This window comes from Neopsephotus bourkii, unplaced genomic scaffold (assembly GCF_033783945.1).
Source record: "Neopsephotus bourkii isolate Nb327-2 ecotype Australia unplaced genomic scaffold, CSIRO-AGI_Nbou_v1 NB_1780, whole genome shotgun sequence".
Classification (NCBI taxonomy): Eukaryota; Metazoa; Chordata; class Aves; order Psittaciformes; family Psittacidae; genus Neopsephotus; species Neopsephotus bourkii.
The window spans coordinates 114249-140589 of NW_026902254.1; the positions used below are offsets into that span (position 1 = coordinate 114249).

The window sequence follows — 26341 nt, forward strand, 5'->3', positions numbered from 1 at the left end:
TTGTTCCATTCAGTTATCCTTAACTGTATTGCCCCAACATTTCAAGTCAGTAACCCAATTTTCATCATGAACAGCAAATAATCCAGAAAACAAGGAATGGGTAAAACTAGCATTTCAGCACAAGCTTCTGGCACTCTACTACATTTGTTCTATCTTGAATTTATGTATTTTGAATTGCTACTTAAGCACAAATAAGCCAAGGCTCAGCAGAACATAATTTCCCTTCTAACAGCAGGTTATAGGTAGGTCTAAGACACAAAGGCCACAAACCAGTGAAAGCTAGACTGAGATAAAAGGAATGTGAAGATTTTTAATACACTTATTAAGCTTGATTATAAAAAACAAATACACATTCATACACTTGATCTTCACATGAAACACTTTATACCAGAGTAGTATGTGTTTTCATGGACTACTCTATGCAATGACCCTGTAGAGCACATTCTTTTGAACAGCACTATCAGAATGGAAGTAAAATTTCAATGAAGAACCTTCTTTGATACTGCCCAAGAAACTGTGTGCAATTCAAACAGGCTTCAACAATATGCATACACATCACAAACTTAACTGGCTTCCATACTCACCACTAATCCAAACACAGAATTAAATAAATACCTTTTGCATTTTCTTTGGATCTTTCTGTGAGTTTTCTCTGAGAGGTACTTTTCCAAATAACTTCCATCCCACATCATTTTGTTTTTCAAATCTTGCACTTGGCTTTCTGGTAAACAAATTCCTGCAAAATAAAAAAGCTTGACTAAGAAAATGGGTTGATTAATTCTAATTAACAGAAGGATAAGCAACTTGCTATAACCTTATGTATCCCAGTCACAAGATTCCAGCTCCTCTTACGGTTGTGCTGGCAGGCACTGTTTCCCAGCCTCAAGAGGTAATGCAGTACCATCACAATACCAGGCAATGGAGTTGGTTAAATAAGAATTTTTAGTAGATAAGAAAGTTCATTTGTAACTTCACAAAAGGTGGTCTTTTTTAGCCTCTCTGCACCATCCAGCCTCAGTCTTTCAAAGTAAAACTGAACAACTAAATCTCTTGCTGCATGAACATTCCTCACCTGCCTGTTACACCACATTATTACCAAAAGTAACAGAAAAGTTGCATTTGTAGTAGCCTTTTACTGTATTTAATCTGCTTTCATAAGATTATTTTTTCCTGAATAATCTTAAAAGCAGCTATCAAAACATATTTATTTTGAACCCTCTCTGAAATGTCTCCAATTAACCAGCTTAACCACTGCAGTAATAGTCATGAAACTAGACATACAGCCACTGAAAGTTACTTTGTTAGTTTTTAATCATAAAGCAATATATGAAGATAGGCTGAGAAAGTTGGGGCTGTTCAGCCTGGAGAAGAGAAGGCTGCGTGGAGACCTCATAGCAGCCTTCCAGGATCTGAAAGGGGCCTAGAGGGATGCTGGGGATGGACTCTTCATTAGGGACTGTAGTGATAGGACAAGGGGTAATGGGTTAAAACTTAAACAGGGGAAGTTTAGATTGGACATAAGGAGGAAATTCTTTACTGTAAGGGTGGCGAGGCACTGGAATAGGTTGCCCAGGGAGGTTGTGAATGCTCCATCCCTGGCAGTGTTCAAGGCCAGGTTGGATGAGGCCTTGGGTTATATGGCTTAGAGCGGGGTGTCCCTGCCCATGGCAGGGGGGTTGGAACTTGATGATCTTCAGGTCCTTTCCAACTCTAACTATTCTATGATTCTATGACAATACGCCAGACTTGCATCTCTGCACCACAACTACATTCTCCCAAAACTGGACATAAGGTACAGACCAATCTTCATACTTTTGGTAGCACTCAGCTCCTCCAAAAGCACAACCCACAGCATGTCTGGATTATTAAAAGTAACAGGTTTTCTTTTGTTGTACTCTCTAGGTCAGCAAATAACCAAGGATGTCCAGGTTAGCTCATTTACACATCTTGTGGCAGGTTTATCTGGCAACCTGACTACAAGCTTTTGCTCCCTCATTTAAAAGAAAACAGAAACAAACAATGCCACTAAGACAAAAGCATTTTTGCTACTTCAATCAGGAGGCAGCTATAGCACCTTCACACCACAGATGCTTTCGGTCTGGTATTACTACTTTTCCTTGCAGTTACTACCTTAATGCCCAGTGCTCTGACTCACCAAGTACAAATTGCTTCTTATACATAAAGCCTGGATGTTTGGGAAATAAAGCCATATTAAGCTTTGTGTTGTAAAAGGGCTGAATACACATCTGCAACAGGAATGACAGGGACACTGAAAAGGTGTTTTTCTTGGCCACTCTGGACCAGCTAACATGAACAATACCATAAATACACCAAGAGAGATAATATTGTTTGGAACACAGGAGAAATGTTTAATACAAGAAAAACAACCTAGGCATAGATGTCAGAGTGAGCTGGAATGTATTATAAGGTTCATAGGCTGTACTGCCATCCTTGAATATGCATATATTTACACAAATGATCACATGCTTCTGTATCACAAGGGTACAGTTACCTTGAAACCCAAAGAAGGAACAGATTATCATAAAAAAAGATAAGAACAAAGTGTTTAGGTACAGAAATCACACAAGTGAATTACAACTGATATCAAAGCTAAGCAGTAACTATACTTGTATAAAGACCTTTCAGGTTTCCCCTACCCCACCTCGCAAAAAATAAAACAAAGGTATAGGGAAAGAAGAATAATATGGAAAATGTTGAAACATACTGCCACATATTCCTTCTTTCCACTTGTTTCAAAGCATGAAATTACAATTCTACAGGTAAACTACTGGATCAAACCTAAAGATTTGCTTTGTCTCTATAACTGGCCTACTCCATTTCAGTATTATGAAGCTCTCCTGTAGCTCGTCATTACAGCATCAATGCTACTTGAAGAAGTGTAAGCTAACTAGGAGATTAATCAACAAGCTTGACTACACTGCTACCACTACAACTGCTAGTGATGGGAAAAAGAGACCATCATAAAACCAACTTCCAAAAAAGGTATTTCAGCTGAATTTGGTTTCTTTTCGCCAGCAATTCCTTAACCCTGGCAACATAAAGAACCCATTCTGTTTGAGGGTTTAGTACCCATATGGGCTTCTGCAGGGAATTATCTTCTTACCCCTGCCCAAGTTCATAACATGTATGTAAAACAGCCTGAGGTGATGGATTTCAGGTCCATTTGAGATAGCTACCAGGGGAATAAAATGTAAAGAGGGACAAACTTGAGATTATTTTATATATACATGTTAAACTAATTTAAAAATGGAGAAGTATCAAGCAAGTTCTAAAATACATCCAAGAATGAAAAGGAGAACATGACAGGAATAACATCATCAAAACCACTGCAGGTAAATAGGGTACACAATGCAAGACAGGCTGACTGTTCTTGGAAAAGGTTTTCTTTCAAGCTGTTACTACTTCAGAAACAAGCTAACTTCCAGACTACATACTGCCCTCAGAGAGAACAAGAATTTCTAGCATCAGGGACACCTGAAAGTGCTCCATAAGGAGGCACCTGTGTGACCATTCTGTGCATATTCAAATCCTCTTTTGCAATAAAAAGCTTTCACCACAGTTCATTAGCTCTGCAGTAACAGGAAAATTAAAGGACTGACAGGCAATTTTCTCCCAGTATCTATCCACATTAGAGGTTGCTTGCAAAGGTATATAAAGCAATAACCTCCTCTATCTCCTCTTAGGGATTTTAAGAGCAGCAGTAGGTCTTTATCTGCACAGCAAAATAAAGATGAACTGGAATGATAAAGGGTAATAGCTCTCTCTTACAAATGCCTGCATGAGAGGAACTAAACCTGAAAGGTCAATCTCACATACTTACTTCCAATTCAATTCTAACTATCTGTTTTCACTTGAGAGGGAGCATCACAATAAGTAATCTGTTCTACATGGTCTCTAGCAGATGGCACAGCTCTTGCTCAGCTCGTTCTTCTCTGCATATGTGATTCCCACTATATGTTCTATGGCACCAGGCATCTCCTCCTCTCTTTGCACTATGTCAGGGATTTCCAGTTGACTTTCTTGAAGTTTAAACTATATATTGAACTCAAAGCAGCAAGAACAGTCAATATACAATTCCCATCCTGTACAGAGCAGCTTACTCTCCTTTTCCTCTTTTTCTCTGCTCTGTCTGTGCCGAAGTCTTGGTGTTTTGTAGATGTCCAAACTCTTTATGTACTCCAAAAAGTCTCAAAACTCCCAGAAGGCATAACATTATCAGAAGCCACAAACCGGTACAATCAGATGTAAAACCTCAAACAACAACTCGTTCTTGCTTTGACTGAGGGGACACAGCACTGTTAACCCCTGATCTGCCCTGACTGGAACAAGCCAGAGGTAAACCATATATGAGCTGGGCTGGCATGGAAGGACCAGAAGAGATATTCCTTCCTTTGCACTTGATTTTAGAAAACTTAGGGGGAAAACAAACCAAAACCAAACAAACTGTGGAATATTCTCTGGTCTGGTTTCTGCAAAGCTTTGCAGTAAAGTCAGGACTACACCACAGGGCCCTGATAAAGCCACTACTTGAGACTTCTGGACTGAAAATACACCCTTAAAATATGCAACTCCCTTAGAAGGAAGTAATGATTTCTGCCATATGTACATACCAGAGCAAGTAATTCATGGCAAAACCTTTCATTTTCCTGCTGCCACAGCACAAAAGAGAATTCATTTCCATTCAGGCTTATACAGGTTCTCAGGATTTGCAAAAAAGCACAAAGCAGTCTCACTTCTGAGCAAATACAATTCACAAAAAAGACTCCACTCTAAAGGTAATTGAAGGAGCTCTTACCTTACTGGGAAACACAGGTTAGCAAGAGCAAAAATGCTCTGGTTGGGACACACACACACACACACACACACACACAAAAAACAACCCCAAAACAACCATCATATATGCAGGCCTTCACCCCAAAGACAAGCTCAGATTCTTGGGGTGAAAGATCTCAAAGTGTTTTAAGATACAAAAATCCATGCAAGATCTTGAATGTAAGAAGGATTGACATGCCTGGAAAGAAAAGATTACATGCTGATCATTATCTCAGTTTCATTGTCCTCTTCGCAACCATTAGAGTGCATCATGCTGATTTGCAACAGGGATATTAACAAGAATATCTGACAGGATACATCATGTCTGCAGTATTATTAGTGTGGAGCCATTAAAGTGTCATGGGTTACATCTGCATTCCTATTGAAAGTGTTAACTATTTCACAGTAACTCTCTGTAGCTGCTTGTTTTACGAAAGTCAGTCTCAGAAGTTAAATTGAGATCAAATTTCAAACTGAAAATTGCTTTTGCAGAGTCCCCCAAAACAGCATTTGGCACCAAAGAGCTGTTTAACCTTGTTACTTTAATTGAGCTGCGGAGAGGAATTACCTGCCTGAAGAGAATTTAATTCTAACTCTACAGTTAATTTCTACATACAGAGAGTATCCTGTGATACAGGAGAGAGACCAAACAATCATCCGCTTGAACATACACCTACTGCACCGTTATTGTATACTCATCTGCCTAACTGCCTTTTTTGTGGGGAAGAAGTTAATACCAATAGGCAAGCTTAGCAGTGCCAGGAAAACAGTTTTTAATAAAACTTCTGAACCACTTCCTTTTGGTTCTATAAGCACTAAGATAAACTTACTATGAGGTCATGAGGCACTGGCACAAGTTGCCCAGAGAAGCTGTGGCTGCCCCGTCCCTGGCAGTGTTCAAGGCCAGGTTGGATGGGTCTTGGATCAACCTGGTCTAGTGGAAGGTGTCCCTGACCATTGGAGGGGGTTGGAACTGGATGAGGTTTGAGGTCCCTCCCAACCCAAACCATTCTGTGATTCTATGATACACACTGCATTTTCCAATATGGCCAGTATTTATGTAGCCTTGTGTGCTGTCAGGGTCAGGCTGAAGCATCACTCAAAATAATAAAAACTAGACCCACATCAAGAAGGAATCAAGCAAAACGTATCTACATAGCCCCTGTTAAAGCTTTTTTAAGCTCGTGGCTTTCCAACAAGGTCCCACATCACCACCAAAGCAGAAACTTTACCTAGTTCAGTTCACTTCTCCTCCTAAAATGACAGGAAGTCTGTAACACAACTGCCAGCAGCTACTGCTGTACGACAAGTTTATGGCACTGCTCCACTTTTTCCAAATTCCAGCTGTGGTTTGTACTACACAAGATTAGCCACTTACATGAAGTCATCCTCAAAAGGCCATCCCTCCCCACCACTCCCCCAGTTCAGTATACAAACCTATGAACCAAGAGGAGCAGAGACAGTGCCACCATCGTTTCTGCTGCCAGTTTACTCCAGATCTGACAGGCAGCTCTAAACCTCCTCCCTGAAGAGTCTCAAAGTTTTCTCTAGCCAGGCAGGACCAACACTGTGCCCCCTGACATACAGCTGAAGTTCAGTACCACTGGAGTCAAGGAACTGTTCCTCTGGCACATGTCACTTGAACAACAGGAAAGAAGGATGTGCTCCAGCACAGGAGCTGTCAGAGGGTGGAGCTGAACAAGGCAGACACATATACACTCACTGATGCCTGTTTGTGTGCACACACACACACTACAACTGGACTTCCAGGCAATACACAGCATTTTTTTTTACCCCGGAACTCCCAATATATATCAGTTGGTAAATAAAAGGGCACCGGAGCTTAGGGCTTAGGAGTTTTCATAACTAGAGTATGTGAGTTCTTCAGAAAAATCAGAAATTCATTATTTTTAAGCCTTTTACTGTTACTATTTTGACATGGCTCCTTCAGCAAAGTTCCACAGTACGTGAACTACTGGCATGCAGCATGGAATGACAGTTGCAAGCAAAAGTGATGGCAGATGCTGCTCTCTGGTAGAGCACTTCAACAGTGATCTAGCATGGAGATTATATTTGCAAGTAAATGTGTTCCTTACTCTTAAAAAGACAGTTGCTGTAAAGAAACACACATAGGAATTAACTAGAAATTGACCAAACTCAAGAGATTGATGCAATTTTTTTACCTGTGTTTACCTAGACCTAATTTGTAAGTAATTTTTTGTAACAAGTGTTAAGAACACATCCCACATGGTCACATTTCCTGCTCTGGAGATGCATGCTCACACCCAAATTTCATTAGTCATTTGATTCAGAAGGTTTTCAGAAGACAAAAGTGGAAGCGTCATGCAAGTTAGCAACTGGAAAGTCGTACCAGTCTCCTGAGTAAAGCAGATGAAAAAAAGGGCAGTGAAGAAAGTTCAAAAGGTTCAGATTTTGTTAAACAAAATTATCTTGAAAAACAGCTTTAGTGAGTATCAGTCTCACATGTGTTCTTAAGAAGGAGGAAAGAAACAGGGGCAAGTCAAAGCTTGTTTCAGCTGCTTCTGGAGGAAGACCCTGAAATTTCCTCCTAACTCCAAACAACATGAGGAAAGAGCATTAAGATCTTGAGGCCCTCAGCCTACACAAGGCAATCATAGTGGAGTGGATAACAGACTTTACCTAAAGAGTTTGACAGTAAGCAGTTATTAATCGTAAGGTCTAGGTAAACCCAGTCACCAGTACCGTGTTAAGAGATATCTCCAAAGGCATTATTCCATAAGAGAAAAAATCAAAGAATGGTTTGCTCTGGAAAGGACCTCAAGATTGTCTAGCTCCAACCCCCCTACCATGGGCAGGGACACCCCACACTAAACCATGTCACCCAAAGCTCTGTTCAGCCCGGCCTTGAACACTGCCAGGGATGGAGCAGTTAACCACTTCATTGGCATCCAGAAAACTACATTGAAACGAGACATTTTATGCACATGCACAGCACCTGTTAAGCAAAGAACATATTAAGATAAATTCTACTAAATATTTGCTGAACTGTGAGCAAAAATGCCCAGCTTCCATACCTGGCATGGTGCAAATTCAACTGTCTTGAAAACATTCTCACATTATTACAGAATTAAGGCAACAGGTACTGTTTGTTTTCTTCCCATCCTTCAATGACCTTTACTAACTGTAACCTTCAAAACTTACCCTCAAATAAACAGAAGATTCTCACCTTGAGATGTTCCAAATTCGTACTCTGTTCACTTGAACAATTTCAAGAGGCACCGAAAATAAGCCCTCAAAAATCATCAACATATTCTATCACAGGAACAGAGTACCTGATTAGTGGAAGAACAAGACTGACACATAAATCATGATTAGGGAACTGATGGACTTGAGAAATTCTTGTTAGAAGACCCTCTCCCCCCAAGATTTCCTGAACATCCCAAATTTACATTCTCCACAGGTAAAAGCCAACAGTTGGTACCCATACCGGATAACATTTGTTTCTAGAAATAACTCCCTAGATGCAGTGACTGTCAGTTCTTGATTCCCCTCTCCAACCACACATCACCTCTCAGTCAACTACACTTCCCAAAAAAGAAACCAACCACACCAAACAAAAAACCAAACCAAAATAAAACATCAAAACCCCACAACAGAAAAAAACATCATCAAAAACATGGAAGTATTTTGGCTGTGGTGAATAACCTTCATCAACAAGTCAAGTCATGTTTCGGATCAGATTCCAAAATCACACAAAAAGACATGTTTGCAGATTTTTATCTCTGAGAGATTGCCAGAGGTCAGGCTAAAGGAAGAACAACACTTGGTTTATGGATAAACACAAATAGAGCCGGACAGCCTAGAAGCTGACCTACCTATGAAAGAGGTAACCAATGAGAAATCATGTTTTAAAACCCCTATCACATTTTATAAACAAGGTTTTACAACCACTGACCTTCCACTGAGAACCCAGAACAACCCAGACACTTCACACTGTAACAGGTACCCGCAGGTCTAAAAAACATTTACACAGCTAAGGCAAAGAGCAATACAAGTGCAGTACAGGGTATCTGAGAGCTGCAATATGGTAACTTGGAAATCTCTCTTTAGATTTAAGGAAAAAAGCTGGGCTTTATAAACTCCTTGTCTAAAATGTGCATTTACCTTTTTCTCTTAGAGCATAGCTCTCATTTCAGAGGGGAACAAAGCAGAGCTGCCTGCACTGAAGCATCAAAGACAGGAAAAGATAAACTGGACAGTAATCCTGCCTGTTTAACAGTTGGGATAGGTTGTAGCAAACCAAGAGCTAGTTTGCAGGTGGATGACGAACAGTGCTCACCTACCACGTGAATGCTGCAGAGTTCTCAGAAACAGTTTCAGCAAGTTAGGACTCATACAGAAGCAACGTTTGGATCCAAGTTCAACCTATGAGAGCCAACCACCTACACATAATGGTTCTTTTCTACCTGGCAAAAATTCCAGTTATCCCAGTGTTATCAGACTAACCCAACACTCTAGTCCCAGAGTCTGAAGGCAGATTTCTTCATTGATCTGAAGTACTGTTACTGCACAGCCAAAAAAAAAGAAAAAACCCTGAATGAACACTTGAAATGTCATCCTAAGCAAAAAGCTGAACCTGAGTCAGCAGTAAGACCTTGCAGCACTAAAGATTAAAATTTGCAGCACTAAAGATTAAAATTTACAGCAATAAAGATTAAAATTAAATGTGGACTGAGTCATATAAGCAAATCAAAAGGACAAAAATGATTAAAAGCTCTACCTGATACCCATGAGACTATTATGTGCATCCAGTTTAGTGCCCCTGGACTAAGAGAGCTCAAAAACTGAAGGAAGTCAGCAAACAATAACAGTGATGGCCGAGTGCTGAGACCTCCCATGTACAAGCAGGGATATTGAGAGGTGGTTTAATTCAGCCTGGATGACCATTCGCAGAGAGGCAAACAGGAAAAAACAATGGGCAAAGCACCAAGCTACTGCAAGGTACATTCCAGTTGGATAAAAGGAGCCGGGGGGGGGGGGGGGGGAATAAATCACAGTGGTAGTGGGTAAATCCTGAACCACAGAGGGTTTATCTGGAAAAGCAGAACCTAGATACAGGTTTTTACCTATATCTGGGTCAATTTTTCACCTAGATAAACCTAAACGAGGTTGTGTTATGACTTGGAAACTTTTGAGGTACTAATGACTATAAAAAGAGGCTTAATATTGATACCCCCTTAAAACAGCAACGGAACTAATACCCAAATTGAGATTAACAATTCATAAAGAAGAATTCATAGATTTTTTAATTTGTTTTTCTTGACAGATAACATTCCTTTAACAGAACTTTTAATATCCAGAGCAAGGCTTAAAACCAGGCCCAGATACAGGTCCTGAGCTGCTCCAAAAAACCCATGGTCTCCACATACTATTTCTGTTAAACAAATATTCATCTATACATACAACTTCTCTTAACACACCATTTCTTGTTTGAACCTTTATGAAGATTTTTACAAACAAAAGTGAACATTGACTCCAACTTCCCCACAGATTACAGAACACAGGGAGACAGTATTAAAATAATACGTTCTTGTTCCTTGTTATTTAGTTCAGCTAATTTCACCTTGCTAACTGCATTTTTCAGAATCTCTAAGCATACACAACATCCCTTCACAAAGTCAACCCTGAATTAAGTGCTTTTTTACAGCCAGAGTAATTTTTTTTAACCATTTCTATACTTAACTTCCGGCAGTTGATATTTCTGATAAGGGACAGATAGAATAAAAAGTCAGTTGAACATTAAATGATATTTTGATTAAATAGAGACAGGTAGAGAGTCACATGGCAGTAATAATAGATTAGTTATGGTTAGAATGGACCTTAAGATCATCTAGTTTCAGCCCCCTGCCATGGGCAGGTATACCTCACACTAGACTGTGTCACCCAAGGCTCCGTCCAACCTGGCATTGAACACTGCCAGGGATGGAGCATTTACCACTTCTTTGGGCAGCCTGTTCAATGTCCCACCACCCTATTCCTGCTGATATTCTCCCTCTTCCCGTGCCCATCCACTTCCCCTCACAGCTTCTTTTAACAAATGGAAATGTTAGTAAAGTTCTTGTGAATTAGCTGAAGATACAAAGAACATATAACCCACTAATACCCTAAACATTCATATAAACAATGAATCAGAATGAAAATAGACCTTCATTTCATTCACCTGAATTAGTTCAAGAAGTGTTATATACAACAATGTAAATAATTCTTTCTATTCAAAAGTGAGCAGGCGGAGTGCACAGAACCGAGCAACCACATCCTTTCCAAAAGGCATTCTCACACAGGAGACGAAGAAGGAACAGGTGTTGGTAGCAAATACTTCTCTTGCTAATGGTATTACTCCTCATCATCTCCTTCACAGCTTTTTGGCTAGAAAATAAGGCAGGAATTTTACTCTCCCTGCATAAAACCTACCTAAGCAGACTATAAAGAGAACTTTAAGAGGGATTATAAGTGCACTGACTGTGGGGACGTTCCATTACAACCCATCTGCGGCCCTCACCTGTGGGCTAGGAAACAAGCCCCTGACAGTCTACACCTTTACCCTTGATCAACACAACTTGAATGTCTGTGGGACATCTCTGTAAGGTTCACATATTTCTCCTCCTCTCTGGGGTTATTGAAGAAGAGAAAAAGCATTATAGCTAAATGTTGCAAACAACATGCAACACCTAGCCATGCTACAAGCCTTTCAATAGCCAGTGTGAGACTTTTGTAACACTTCCCAGCAACCACTACTGAAGAAACATACACATTTGACTTAATGTAAAGTAATAACTAGACCACATTAAGTCTTCACTTACTGCGTAATTTTGTACCATTACTAAAAGAACAACCCCAGAACTCTGAAGTACCACTGAGCAATTTTTCCTTTAACTTCCATAAGGATAAAAATAACCTCAGCCAGCCTCTTAATTTTGCTGCTGAGTAACTGAAAACAGTTTCACACAAACAGGACATCAAATAAAGCAGATTTTATCTCCAAAAGCCACTCCCCTTTATTCTAAAGAGCTTTAGTGCAAAATTTAAGGCAGAACTAACAGAACAGTAATTCTAAACAAAAGCCACATTACTTCATGCATAAAGAGAAAACAGGGATTAAAATTAACGTGGACAGTTTCAGTTCAACACCTAGTGGAGAACAGGCCACATGAGAAAGTTCAAAGCACACCAAATTAGCAGATAGGAGCTCTGAAAACTGCATCATACAATTTTCAACCTACATCAAAACAAAAAGGCTGGTATCTTTCTACGAGTCCAACCTTGCACCTATAGAAGACCTGCATGGAGAGAGAATAGTTATTTCAAAAACATTCTGTGAACTTTTATCTTTTTCTACACAATGACGTGATAGTAAGTACAGGTGAGAGGAGGAGTACCAGTCTTTCCTTTCAAACAGCTACAACGTAGCTTTCAAATAACTAGCATCCAAAACCATGCTGTGAAGGCTGCAACACCCATCACCCAAACACCTCTTGGGCTGCTGAAATTTTGTTTCCAGCATCATTTGTTAATGCAGATCCTCAGTACCTATGCTGCTTCCCACACCACTTTGACATAAGCTCATTAGCCTTTCTCCCCCCTGCAACCCTTTTAGATGACCATTACTGGCAACCATTAGCTCAGTATGCATCCAGATAAAGTAGTGGTGAAGGACATGATCTCCACCAAATTCCTCTTTTCCCTCCAACAGGAAAGTGAATCCTGGGGGAGAGGCAACCACAGCTCCCCTGCAGGAAAGGGAAGCAGCCTGTGCTGGGTGTCCATGTGGGTTCCCTCCATCAGAAGGTAAGAACATCTGGACAACACCTGCAGCTCAGTTTTTATTCACTGGTAGTTACAAGCTGTGTACTCACATCCCCCCCCCACCTCCACAGCTCTTTCTGTACCTCCTCCTACACACTTCAGTCCTGTTCTCAGCCTGTCTCCTCCTGAACAGCCTAGGTTCTATTTAATAGGCTTCATTTAACATAAAACAGGCACAGTAGAGGAGACAACATGATATATCAAGTTTAGCATCTCACATTACTCAACCGTAAGGATTTTCATCCTTTCTTTTCCCATCAGTGGTCAGTGAATTCCCTTTTCAGAGAGACAAAAATGGGAAATCAACACTATAATACTCCATATTATTCTGTCTTCCTTTGGACACCAAAATTAGAGAAGTACAATAAGCTGTCCTCTCATTAAAAACCAAATGCAGCATTAGGGAAGGGGCCCTATTTATTAGCACAGGTGACTCACCTATACTATCAAAGGACCCAATTCCTAACATCAGAAATCCAATTTATGTGACCAGTCACCTGAAAACACATGTATGTATACATGATATAAACATATTAAATTCACAATATTTCAGACTTAATGCTGAAAACAGTAGGTATTATTTTGAAAGTTAAGCCCTTTTGCTTATCAGATGACAAGTAAAGCTACAGTCTGGACTAGGTCTGTGATTCTGTATGTGGTATAGGGTGCAAATCATGCTTCAGAAGCTTTCTCTCAAATACAGAGATTCTTTGGAAACAGTAAAATGTAATAGTACTCTTGAAAGCCCTTTATTTCATGCATAGTCCCTATTTGCTGCAGAGGTTTCCCAAGATCTGCTACTTAGCACATTTGGATGAAAAACTTCTAGGAGTAGCCTGAAAAGAAAGAGGACCTAAATTCCTGCAAAAAATAGAAAATATCCACAGCAGTAGACTAAGTAAAGAGTTTGGATTCCTGTAGTTCATTAAAAAAGAAAGGGATCTACCTGCATGGCTTATTATTTAACTGCAGATACTCCTAGTCCTTCTTATATTCAACTCTGTGCATAACCATAGAAAGCCTCATTCTCAGTCTCCAAAACAATAAATGAAAAAGATAAATGAAAGTACAACTTCCACACTAAGATCACAACAATCCTGACTCATCAAAGCTGTTTAAACCTCAAGCATTTTAAAAGTCTGTGTTTCAGCAGTGCTATGCAGAAGCAAAGTCCAAAGGTAAAACTCATTAACCTGCACTACTCTGGGTCACTAGGGCGAAGGGACAGACAAGCCACCAGCTCTGTAGTCGCCCAACCATTTATTTGCTCACCCTGTTTCTCAAATCAGGTTCCTTCATATATTCAAATGAAGGAAATGAATTCAAACTCATGCTTTATATGAAAGATCTACAGCCTTTTACAGCTGACATGAGTACACATGACACTGGAAAACAAGCAACATTAGGTTTCTTTGCCAGCAGTCAGCATTACAGCTGGTTTCAGAAGCAAAAACAGTTTCATGTGCTAACCTGGAGCCTTATGAGAGCACCAGTACCCCACCTAGCACAGTACCTGTGATGCCTTAAGCTCTTTCAAGAGGAAAGCTATGTGTAATCAAGCAGGAAAGTGGCCTCTTTTTCTCACTTTGGATCTTCCTGCCGCACCCAAAGAGGCATGTACCAGCCTGAGGAAACAACCAGATCTTTCCAAGGCTCCACCAACTGAAGAGACAGCAACCAAGCCAGAGGAACCATCTTGCAGATGTTCTTCACTATAGTGCTCAAGAAGGCAGGGCAGGAGCTCTCCATTCCCAAGCGCCCATTAAATGATGTCCAAGTAGCTTAGGTGCTACTGGAGGCATCTGATTTTTGTCAGTAGTACCAGACAGCTACAAACCTTAACTGACATATCCAGAGTAAACTCAGTCTTCACAAGTTCAGAGAAGCTAACACATTCTCAGATGCCAGACTGGATCCAACGCAAGCACTGCTGCTGTTTCAGGAAGGAAGGCTTCTCCTTTTACCAAAAGTCAACAACTTAAGCTGATTCATCTTCACTCTTAACGGTTCAAACCCATATCCCATTACTCAGAGGAGCTGTCAAAGAGCTAAATGTGCAGATTAAGACTGAGAGCCCCTGCACTGGAGCCTTATCCCATCACCATTAGGCTTCTGGAAGGCAGAAAGGCTGTGTACAAACCACTCAGGTGCCTGTTCTTCCACACTGCACACGTGTTCCTACTGCTGACCAAAGCCAAAGCAATTTGGCTGTCTCCTGCCATAGTTCATCCTTGATTTTCAAAAGGGAAGTTTTGCACACTTAACCTGCAAGACTGTGAACCTCAAGTGAAACTCCTTTCAGGACAGTGTGAAGCACTAAGAAAATGCTCCTCTCTGGGACTTAATTTCTACCTACCACTGCAGCACTTGTTTATAAACAACTTTCAGAAGCTACCTCCTCAGCGAACTGGTCTTTGAAGATACTATTCCAAATGCCACCTCCTCCCCTAACACTGTACACAAACCCTGGCACACAGCACAGGCTCAGCTACGTAGGAAGGACCCTAGAAGCCTTCAAACAAAACACTGAAGGGCCCAAGGTCATTTACTGAAGTACTCATTTAAGCCTTGGGAATGAATCCAAGAAGCCCATAGAAATCCCAGTGAACAGGGACTGTATGGGATCACTAGGGGAAGCAGCTACAACCCCATGGGCAGCAGATTGCAAATATCAACAAAAAATAGCAACAGCATGTTTTGATCCTTAACAGTGTTGACAGCATAAATACAGATAGCATTCCCCAAGGCCCAGAAGGACCCTCAGCAGCTCCCTGCTTGTTCAATACCTGTGAAACTCAGGACCAGGTTGCGCAGTGTATGAAAGTGGATGCATAAAACATGGGGAGGATGTGCAAGTACAAGGATGTGCAAGTCAAAAAGTGATAAGCTCTTGTTCGCAAAACAAAGCAGAAAGAGGATGTTAAAATGAGAGATATTAAAGGCCAGAATACAGACAGAGCACCTGGAACTTCAAAGCCGATCACCTAGTTTGCACTTAATCCTCATATTCATGCGATGACATCATGTGGTAACCAAGATTACCTGTTCTCCATTTAAAAGGTAGCAAGGACAGCCTTTGTTCTCTGGAATTCAATGTACCTGAAAAGATTCAGGTTAAAAAGCTCAGTCTAGCAAGTACCACAGCTTGTTTAACACTGGCAAAACCACTAGAGACCACAGTAGAACAGAATTTGGACAGAGCTTCATTTTGTTGGATGAGTAAAGATGAGAAGTGGTTAAACATTCTACTTTGAGCAGTCCGAATGTGCCTGTTCGGCTGTGCTCCCTCCAGGCTGAAGGACAGCATTTGTTTGAATTAGCAGTTGTGCTACCAGGATGGGAAACAAAAGCTCATGCTTTGAAGTGCTGAGAAGCCTCCTGCTTCAGAATTAAGACTGGTTCCATGGCAACAAACAGAGAGAGGTCCGCAAAAGCTTCAGCACCTCAAACATGACTGATGACTAGAGTTCTACTACACAGTACTTTAACCTAAGAATAAAAATCAATGAAGGCTTCAGCCAGTTTAGTATAGCTAAAGAAACTGCTTTTCTCAAGCTTTGCAAATAAGGCAGCCTCTCGTGGATGATGTCTGCCAATTCTCTAAGTATTTTATCAGCCTATTAATCTCATGCAAAAACAATTTTGCGTGAAGAAACAGATTAGCTGAAGCAATCACACATTTAGAAAAGGTTAGATACAGCCAGCTCTGCTTGATGTCTAAAGTTTATTTCCAGAAATGTTTCTTCAACATCTATCATACTTCAGACATTACATCCTAAAAAACAGATGTTATGAAGGCCTTAAATAAAAACAACCCCCCAAAAACAGACTAGGCCTTTTAGTCATTAACCACTTTCACTGGGTATCTGGATTTGGAACATCATGTTTAGAAGGTCATGTAACTGCTTTGAGTGGCCAATGCCTTCACTCCAACAATGGAGTGACAAAAATGTCAGCTGTTATTGGAAGAATAACAGTAGTCACACGAGAGTTTAGCAAACATTTGTATTTTAAGCTTCACATGGTTACAGTGACCAATAAACTACTCCATCACTGCTAGACTACTTATGAATCCTTATATGTTAAAGCTCTTCAATACAGGTATGGATCCTACCTATATTTACCTATTTGTGTGACATGAGACTAAAGATCCTGGCCAAAAATCACAAATTGCATGACTGGAGAAGCCAGGAAGAAAAGCCTGGTTCAGAGGGGATAAAAATCTTGCTTAGAAGTAATTTTCCTATAATGTAAAAGGAATCTTTTAAGAAGTCTTAAGATGTTTCTATATATCATGCAGATAATACAGTGTAGGATTCAGAGCCTTAGTCCCTAGCAATATTTGCCTACTTATTCAGAACAAAATATGTTGTTAATACCTATTTAGAATAAAATAGCAAGCTGTTAACTCTTTCAAAGTAAAATATCACAGAAGACCTCTCTCCTATGATCTTAATCTCAGTGTTAAAATATAAACATATTTTATGGAAACATTACCTGGCAAAGAAGTTTGTAAAAGGTCCCAGTATTTTTCGTTTACTATCCACGTCCGTCTCATGACAGAACTCCTGCTGGCTCTGATCACTGGTCTCTTTAGTGGAATTCAGGGTAACATCTGAGAAGTGCGCCTCATCAGTCTCAAGATTCACAATTGCACTTGAACTGCTGGTGACCACAAAGTCCAAAATGTCTTCATTGCTAACTGATAAAGTTGCTGACAGTTCTGTGCTAAGACTAGAAACACTACAGACAGAGATATCATCACTGCGATTCAGAGTTTTCGAAGTTGGACTGTAGAGTTTGACAGTGTCATACCCAGTTCTGGGGAAGGTAGAGGATTTTCGCACAGCATGGTCGTGTTCAGCAGTCAGAGAACGTGGAGGCACATAGGATGGCAATGTGCATGCGCTCTGAAAACCCCTGTCAGGCACAATTTCAGGTTCCGACTGCTTCCTCTTCACGTTTAACACACTGCAGTGAACAGGCTCTGGATTTCCTATCTCTAGAGTTGGAATCCCAGAATCCACTGATTTAAGGCTATGATAGTCTTCTAAAACACTGGACAGCTGACCAGGCCCATATTCAGGCAATGAGAGAGATCTTGGGCTCCCAGAGTTCAAGTTGTGAAGGCCTTGGATACCACTGCCCACTCTGGCGTCCAGAATTCCCACGAAGCTCAAACCGTTTAAAGAGTTAGATAAATTTACATCAGTTGTCTTGGCCCAACTGGTAACTGGTTAGAAAGAAAGAAAAGACAAGATGATGAGTTTTCAGGAAGGTTGCGGTCTTTTTGTGGCTGTAAATGGGACATATTTTGTTTGGGCTGTTGGGGTTTTTTTTTAAATACACTCAGTCCTGTCATCATTTAGGTTTTAAATTAGAAGTTACTCATATTCTCTTACACATGATCACTATCCCTTTCCCCTGCTTGAACAAGCAAGACAATGGCAACTTAAATCAGGCTTCTAGAAAATGCAAAGCATGAAGAGCTTTTCATAAGCAGTCTGCATACCAGTGTTCACTTCATGTACATCTCCTCAGAGTGAAACCACATATAGAAGCTGCAGTACTTTCATGTTCCATGTCAATATTAAGACAAGTATTTTAAAGTTATTTTTACACATACATATTTTTATACAGTCCTAAATGCATATTTAGCAATGTTGGGAGGGAGGAGGAAGGGCTACAAAACTTCTTTCCATACACTTAGACCAAAACTCTGAAGTATTCATTTAAGCAGAATTTTTTGCAGTCTTCTGGAAACCATAAAACTGATAATAAATTTATCACTGAAAACGAATGCATAATGTATGAGTTTTGCATTAAGTAAGAGATGCAGAATTTGAATAGCTATAAAGCTATCCACTCAGTCAATGCTTTGAGAATACACAGGATGTACTTCACGCGTAGGTACAGTAAAACTGACATTTGCCAATATATTGTATTTGCTGCACTCACGGATCACTATCCTTCATATCTTCAATGAAGGATAATCTCCCCAGGGTTACTTAACCTGATGGTTACTTTGCCAGCAGGTTACTTAATCCAGCCTGTGCCCCACTTCCAGTCTAAACTTGAGTGACCCTCAAAGAGAGGGCAGTCAAGTATGAGCTGCAGGTTGGATGCACTGGGCAATTGTAGCCCTCTGTAAACCTGGAACACCATCAGGACTGCTGCTGTGGCTCTCAGAACTGCTACTGACCCTTTAAAACCCTACATGCTTATTACTGTGACAATACATACACCTCCTTTTTCCAAATGAAGTTAAATTATGTACAGCTGAAGTCTGCAATGTAATTACTCTGCAGTAGTTGGCAGAAGAAGTATGCACATATTGCTTAGTTCCTTCACTCTGAAACACACTGGGCTAAGTGTGAAGGAGTGAAGAATTCTCCTTCCATCTTGCAAACAGCTTTCTTTCTAGATAGAACCTTCTCCACTTCCTGAAGCCTTGTGTCCTGCTTCTGGTCCCTGTCCTCTCTCAAGTGTTAACACATAATTGAAGGTGCCAGTCCTCCTCTAGGAGGTCCTCCCCACACTCTACCTTTAAAAAACAACCAACACACACCACTCCCACAAAACAAAGCAAACCTCAAACATCTCATTTGGGAAAACTGGTTCCCCTCAGTAGTTCCAAACCACTGGGTAATGGTACCTAAGTCCTGCCAGACACCAGAGATCAACATGCTGTCTGTTCTTAGATCTGAGCCTATCACTACACTTTGGCACTGTGATACTGACAGGCAAGTGTCAGAAAACACATTTCAAACATATTCCACTGGTCCAAACCATAACAATTTCTTCCACAAGCTTTCAGTCATATGAAAAGTTCATGAATCCAAACATGCTACATATGCTGTACCAACTGTTTCACTTACTACACAATTGCTATTCACTAGCCGATCTGACACCCCAGTTCAATCCACTCCCAAGTATAGTGAAAAGTCAAGTAGAAACAACCCTGGATATTGCATCTTTCAAACCTTTTCATAACTTTCTAACAGCTAACTATGTACTACCCATCCAAATCAATCAATGCATCAATTGCCTAATACTTTGGATAAACAAGGTTTCAGATGTGTTGTTTTGACTAAAAAGCTTGTGAAGATGGACACTTTTCTTAGAGTTGCTATAGCAACTTTACTTTTTTCACATTACCATGGTTTGAGAAGTTTACATCCCCTGCAATTTAAAGACATGTTGTCTCAAGACAACTAGCATACCAAATTGTATACATTACAAACCAACCTCAGTTCACCAAATTAAAATTGCAAAGGCCAGCAAAAAATCCCCAAAAAACCTGAACAACAATCCTTGAGTACAGGCAACAAGCTGTTCTACCTAGTGAAGTCAACTGTGATAGTCAAAGTGTATAAGTATGACATGACATGGAACATTAGATATAATTACTGTAGCGTATACTTGGATCTTGGGCTCTCAGAGCTTCTTGATTGGATTCACTTATTTTTCTACCGCAAGTCTGACTGTTTTCTCTTCCCTATGCTCACCCATGCCTTTATACACATTATATTGCTCTTTAAAGCAACAGCCCACCCAGCCCCAATGTTACTTTAAAGCATAGACACACACCCCATGGGCCAAAGCAAGGGTGCAGGTGTTTGCTTTATCACAGCTCATGCTTCTGAATGCATCTAGAAAACACAGCCCAAACAAACAAAGTACAGAAATGTAATGAGCCAGGAACAACTTTGATGGTGTTTGGATAAATAGCACAAGCTTGTTCCCATTATGAATTCCTTCAGTGACTGCCCTCACTCCTACACCATGATTTTCCCAAGCAGTAGCCAGTCCTTGGTTTAATTACTAAGCCTACAAATGGTAAACATTCCAGTGGCCTTGGAAGAGCCAATAAATACAGCAGCTCAAAAGGCCAAACAAATCTCTGAACCAGAGAGTTCAAAGAGAAGTGAAACTGAATTTCCATGTGGGGTACTGGAGCTATTTTAACTTGGCCTGGCATTTTTTTAAACAAGAAATTTAACAAGAAGGCATCCTTTAAACAGGCAACCAGCAAATGCAGAAGTATCCAACAGCTACAGATTGTTGAAGCAAATTATGCAATAGCAACCTACAAAGGTTTTACACAGTTCAGCAAAACTGTAGGAAGCTTTGAAGTATACCCATCAAGGGCTTTAAATGACAACTTGAGATGTAATCAGCTGTCAAAAACATACATGAGAACTCCTTGATTCATTTTGCATTATGTGGTTGTAAGACTGTTTTTTAAGGATGTAGTAAAGTGATATTTGTACTCCTTATCTTACCTGCCTCACTGTTGAGTGCAAATCTGACAATGTTGAACATTCCAAGTGTCATGTGTTCCAACACTAACTTCTTTCTACAAATCATTTACTAACATATCTTTTTTAACATTATCATCTTAATAAGATCTTGAAGTATTAGTAGTATCATAAACTATTGAGAAAGAGTAAGCAATTGTGTCTGCACAACATTCATAATCCCCGTGGTTTACCTAAATCTATTTGTCATCTAAAAATTTATAACTGTAAAGTCTTAACATTCTGTACCTTATAGGAACCGTGATCTCCTGGTAACACCATAGGAGAGAGAGAACACGGGAAAAGGAGATAGTAAACCACAGCAGAGGTCACAGGTGGCAATGACAGTGTAGGTAGGTGCTATTTACTCGTTAACTCTTCCAACATAAGCGCTAAGGGACAACAGATAGAGACAGCTTTGTCGCCAGGTTCTAAATTAACTTCAGGATATAGCTCTTCATGGTAAGGGTAGCTGAACTGTGTAACTCCTCACCAGAGTACACTGTGGGTGCCACACTTACATGTAAGCTCAGGGAAGAAAAAAAAATCACTCAGGACTCCTAAACAAAAAGAAACTCAGTAAGTCCCTGGACTGCAAGTGGCAGAACTCCATGGAAATATCAGTACACATTCATCCTGCTTTTTAGGCCCTCTCCCAGGTAAATTCTTCTGTCTGACAGATGGAGTTGCTCTGTCCCACTATGGCTGTATGTATGGCCTCACATTCCCCAGATTCTGATCACAGCATGTCCTGACAATAACCAGCAGCTTTAAAACGTTGTGACTTTGCCTATTGCTCAACCACACAGAGGGAACACATCGTGTTTGATTTGAATTTGTAAGATCTAGAATAAATTAGCTTTTTAACCAATTGTAATGTAAAATTTAAACAAAGTTAACAGCAATGCCAAGCCATTAAAGTAACACAAGGATCACTTGTGCCACTTATTTCCACAGCACAAGCTCCCTGTGTCTTGCAATGCAGTTTAGGCAACAAACTTGTTTAGAAGGAAGGGTGAAACAGCTATCACCAAGGTTTTGTATTTTCTTGCCTCTCAGGAATGATAAGAACAGTGGTTACATCTACTGCTCAGTTCTCAAACAGTTAACATCTCGGTTTTCATCACACACTCTTTGTGTCTCTTCAACACATCTCTGCCAACAAATTTTTTTTTTTTTTTTTTTTTTAAGTTTTTAAAAGCAGGGTATTTCTTCCATTAAAAGCTGCAAGTGCTGGGCTTTCTCTTCTTAAAGGAAAAAAAAATTAAGGGTTTATACTCTATTTAGCAACATTTTTGTTGCACGTATCAAGAAACACACTGCTATCAACTGCGACTGCAGGTGACCTCGGGTGCACAAGGGCATCAAAGCCAGTTTTGTTTATTAAACGTTTCTCGGTTCAGGCTGTTTATGTTGATGCTTTAACAGCCACAGCACTGCCAACAGGGAAGAATTCCTGAGGCTGCAAGTCTAGCTTTCAGCAAAGCACGAGATACAGCGATTATGGCTACACACATAAGCACTGCCAAAACTTGAATGGCAGAAAAAAAAACAAGTTGGGATTTTCTTTCTATTTTAATTAAAAAGTCTTTTATCTAACTCTCAGCAGGCACCCTGCACGAAGCCTGAGCTTTACAAACCCGGCTCTGAGCAGAGTGCGTGGAGAGCGGTCATAAGTAAACCCTTCACTGCTTTTCCACTTTCCTGCTATGTCAGGCAGGCAGTATGAGTCACAGTGTTCCTCTAAAGCCTCTGTTAGGAAAGCTTTTTTCCTCACCACACCGATACGACTGAAAAATCCGAGGCCACATTGCATTAGTAGCAGCGCCATGCGAACTTCACCTCACGTTAGCTACAGTTTTGTCTGCTCTTTCGGGATTGCCTAGAAGGCTTCAACTAGAAAGAGAAGCAGAGATGAAAGTTGTTTCCTCTGCACGGGTTTGAGGCTGACCCGACACTGCGAAGGTTTCCGACCCGCTGGCCTTCATTAAAAACGGAAAGAAACGAAAACCGACAACCAGAGCCGTCCCCCAGCGCCTCGGGAAGCACCGCTCACCTACCTCTTCCGCGGTGCTCAAACCAGACTCCGGCGGCCCCAAGCCACTGCTCCAACTTTTCCAGGCAGCCACCGACCCTCAGCCGCAGCCCAGACCCGGGAACTCCTCCCCACAGCCCGCCCGTGCCGCCGTGCTCTGCCCCTCACCTCAACAGGTACCACAAAACACCCCCCGGCCCCAAGCGCAGTCCGAGCCCCGGCAGCACGGCCGGGCCGGCCGCCACCCGAGCAGGAAGAGCCCCGCAGAAGCTCTGACACCTCACCGGCGTAGTGCTGCCCTCCGTCGCTCTCTTCATGCTGGGCCATGCCCAACCCGCCCCACAGCTGCCGCTGAGGGACTAGGAGGCGGCTGGCAGCTGCGGCGGGCAGTCCATGTCGCTCTCCGGTTCCAGCGGAGGAGCGGCGGGTTCAACGGAGGTGAAAGGGGGCTGCCACCACCAGCCGAGCACCCTCCCAGCACAGAGCGGGGCCTCCCATGGCGCCCACCCCGGCGGCAGGCAGGGCGCGGGGGGGTGCGGTTCAGCGTACACCTGGCTGCGAGCACAGCAAGAGACTCCACTGGCGGGACAGGTGTCGCGCTCCTCCGATCCCCGCAGCTCGGCCTCGCACCGCCCCGCTGCCGCTCCCCCTCCCCAGAGCGGCGGGGAGAAGCACCGCCCGCAGGGGCGGGGAACGCCTGCGCGGCGGGGGGCGGGAGCACGCGGGGAGGCGGCCGCCATTTTGAATCACCTCAGGGCGTCCGGGTTATTAGTAGTAGCTGGTGTGAGGTGTTCGCGCCTGTCTCCGTTATGGCAGAGGTCAGTGGGGTAGCCCCGGGAGCGGGTCGGAGAACGATGAGTTTTAACCGGTGGCGCTCGTTTAGAAGATATCCGTGCTGGAGCGGAGCGGCTCTGCTCCTACCAGGTGGCTGCAGCCCGTCCTGTGCTACTGACGGTGGCAGCGCGGTCGGGCCAGGCAAAGGGAGCAGGTCTGTGGAGGGGCTGCCCTTGTACTCCCGGCTGCGTTTAAGAGGAAAGCGAAATTTGATGTCCTGTGCAAGTTTGAACTGTGGAAGGTGTGGCTAATCAAGTGAAGGTGTATCCTCTGTAGCTCTGCGGAAGTGAACTGTAAGGCCTCAATTGGAGGCTCTGGGCTCATAATTTCTCTTCCAGCATGTTTGATTTGTCTTCCCTTTCTCTTATCTTTATTTTCCGTTTTAATCTGCTCCCTTTTGGTGTTTCATAGTGAACTTGCCGTGCACACTCCTATCCCCACGCTGGAATCAAAGGAATTACCAGCAGTCAGGGCCTTACAGAGGCAGAGCTTTCCTGTTCCCTTACTGTCTTTGAAACTCATTATTGCTTTTTTCTTGCACCTAGACTAAGTGATCATGTCTCTAGAATAAGGTAAAGTTGTTCCCCATCTTAACTGAGGGTGTAAATACAGTCACTTTCTGCCTTTTATATCTACCCTGAAGCTGGATGTGTGAATGCAGTAAACGCAGGAATATCTAAACTTGTGTTAGTGTAGTTAGTTCAGTATTAAGAAGAGCAAAGTCACGATTATTCAGGCTTTGATATGGGCAAGTTGCACCTGAATAAATTGCTAGAGGCTGAGGTAAATTTGCATGGAAATACTCGCCACTGTGACCTCATTGACAGTTCCATGCGATAAAGATGAGAATTCTGTTACTATCAAGATATGTATGTGCTGAAAACCTACTATCAACCAACAGATTTACATCTGCAGATAATGTATGTGATTGGGTCAGAGACTGATAAATATCAGAGCTTACTCTGCTGGATTTCTGAGATGGGTATCAATATAAACAGTTAAGATAGGCACTAATTTCTCTGTATCTTTCCTTGAAAATCACTGCTACCTCTGCAAGAAAGCTCACATATTATTATTAAAAGGTAAATAAAAGCAAACGAGCTTTGAAGCACTATTAACTTGTTCATATGCAGGAGACATACTATTTTGGAGTGTATGTTCTTACTAATTCCTTTTTCAATGTTAACGTTTTCCTTCTAGTTTTGAGAGCAGGCATCAATTCTTCTGTTGGAGCAACCAGAAGAGTGTGTTATCATGGTGTTGTCAAAGTTATTAGGGGTAAATTAAGGTAAATAACAGAATGGAAATAGTAATGAATTCTGTAAGTCTGCAGAGTGTCTCCATAGAAAATAATGATACTCTCACTTTCATAATGCTGTTTAGACTGAAGAAACTATTAGAGAAGTCTGCTGGAGGAAATCCTCCACAGAGCACAGAGTACAGCTGAAAAGTGTCACACAGGGAGTTAGGCACTTCAACACTTGAGCCAGCACTTACTTAAGGATAGAACTTTGCCTAGCAATCATAATACCTTTGAGATTCTAAGTGATTTATTTTAGTGGATATTTTCCATTTCCAACCCACAGATGACTTTACCTATTGAGCTGGTAGGATTTTTGATACTTGTAACAGAATTGTTATTATTCTTTCCACTATGGAAACATGAAATCACTAGGGTACCAATGTGCTAGGCAGCATAAAAATACCAGGATCAGCCTCAGAATGCTTACAGAAAATAACAGCCTAGTAAGTATAAAAACAATACCTTTTATTGCATGTAACTGTGTAACTCGTGGAGAAGGGGTAAATAGCATTTCTGGTTGTTCTGAGCTATTAGCAAAAGCTGACTTGTTGCATTAGTAGTTATCATCAGTTCTGTTAAAGCTGTCTCCATCTGAGACAACTTGGTTTCTGTCCGCAAGTGCTGTGTATTACTATTTCTTTGTAATGGTAGAAGCTGAAGGCTGACATTATGTGACTAAATAGCGTTGCACCATTGGCTCATGGAAGTGTTGTGTGGCCTAATTATTAAAAGGAAGCTGAACAGGAACTACCACTTACAGGAAGTATAAATGAATAACTAAGTGCAAAGGGGATCTTTGTGCCTTTGGTTTTCAACTGTGCAGAATTTAAAGTTCATCCATAAGATCACACTGAAAAATCAAATTTTCCTGTTTTATCAGATGGAATGTAAGTAAATCCTCAAAAGCAAGGTAAAAAACAGGCTTCCCAAGGAAGTGGTGGAATCACTGTCCTTGGAAATGTTCAAAAAACGTGTAGATGAGACCCTCAGAGACATGTTTTAGTGGTGGTCTTGGCAGTCCTGGGGTAATGGTTGGACTTGATGATCTGAAAGGTCTTTTTCAACCAGGTTGATTCTAGGATTCTAAGTCAGTTGTGGTTCTTACTGAGCATAGTTGTTATCAGTCCTCTGCCATTGGTTCAGTTGGGTAAAACTGTAAAATACTAATGTTGTAAAAATTCTTTGAATAAA

The 26341-nt window shown here is 41.4% G+C and overlaps 1 protein-coding gene across 2 annotated transcripts in view; it reads right to left on the minus strand.

Moving 5' to 3' along the window:
* TBC1D14 (TBC1 domain family member 14) overlaps positions 1–23592 on the minus strand; it is a 75680-nt gene extending 52088 nt beyond the window's left edge. The window contains exons 1-3 of one of the 2 annotated variants that reach the window (XM_061379794.1): positions 23298–23592; positions 17176–17911; positions 616–736 (exon numbers count right to left, since the gene is read on the minus strand). In XM_061379794.1, coding sequence (XP_061235778.1) covers positions 616–736; positions 17176–17911; positions 23298–23340 — 900 coding nt within the window. In that variant the 5' untranslated portion in view covers positions 23341–23592. The remainder of the gene's footprint in view (positions 1–615; positions 737–17175; positions 17912–23297) is intronic. The other variant, XM_061379795.1, reaches the window with a different exon arrangement.
* Between the last annotated feature and the right edge of the window lie 2749 nt (positions 23593–26341).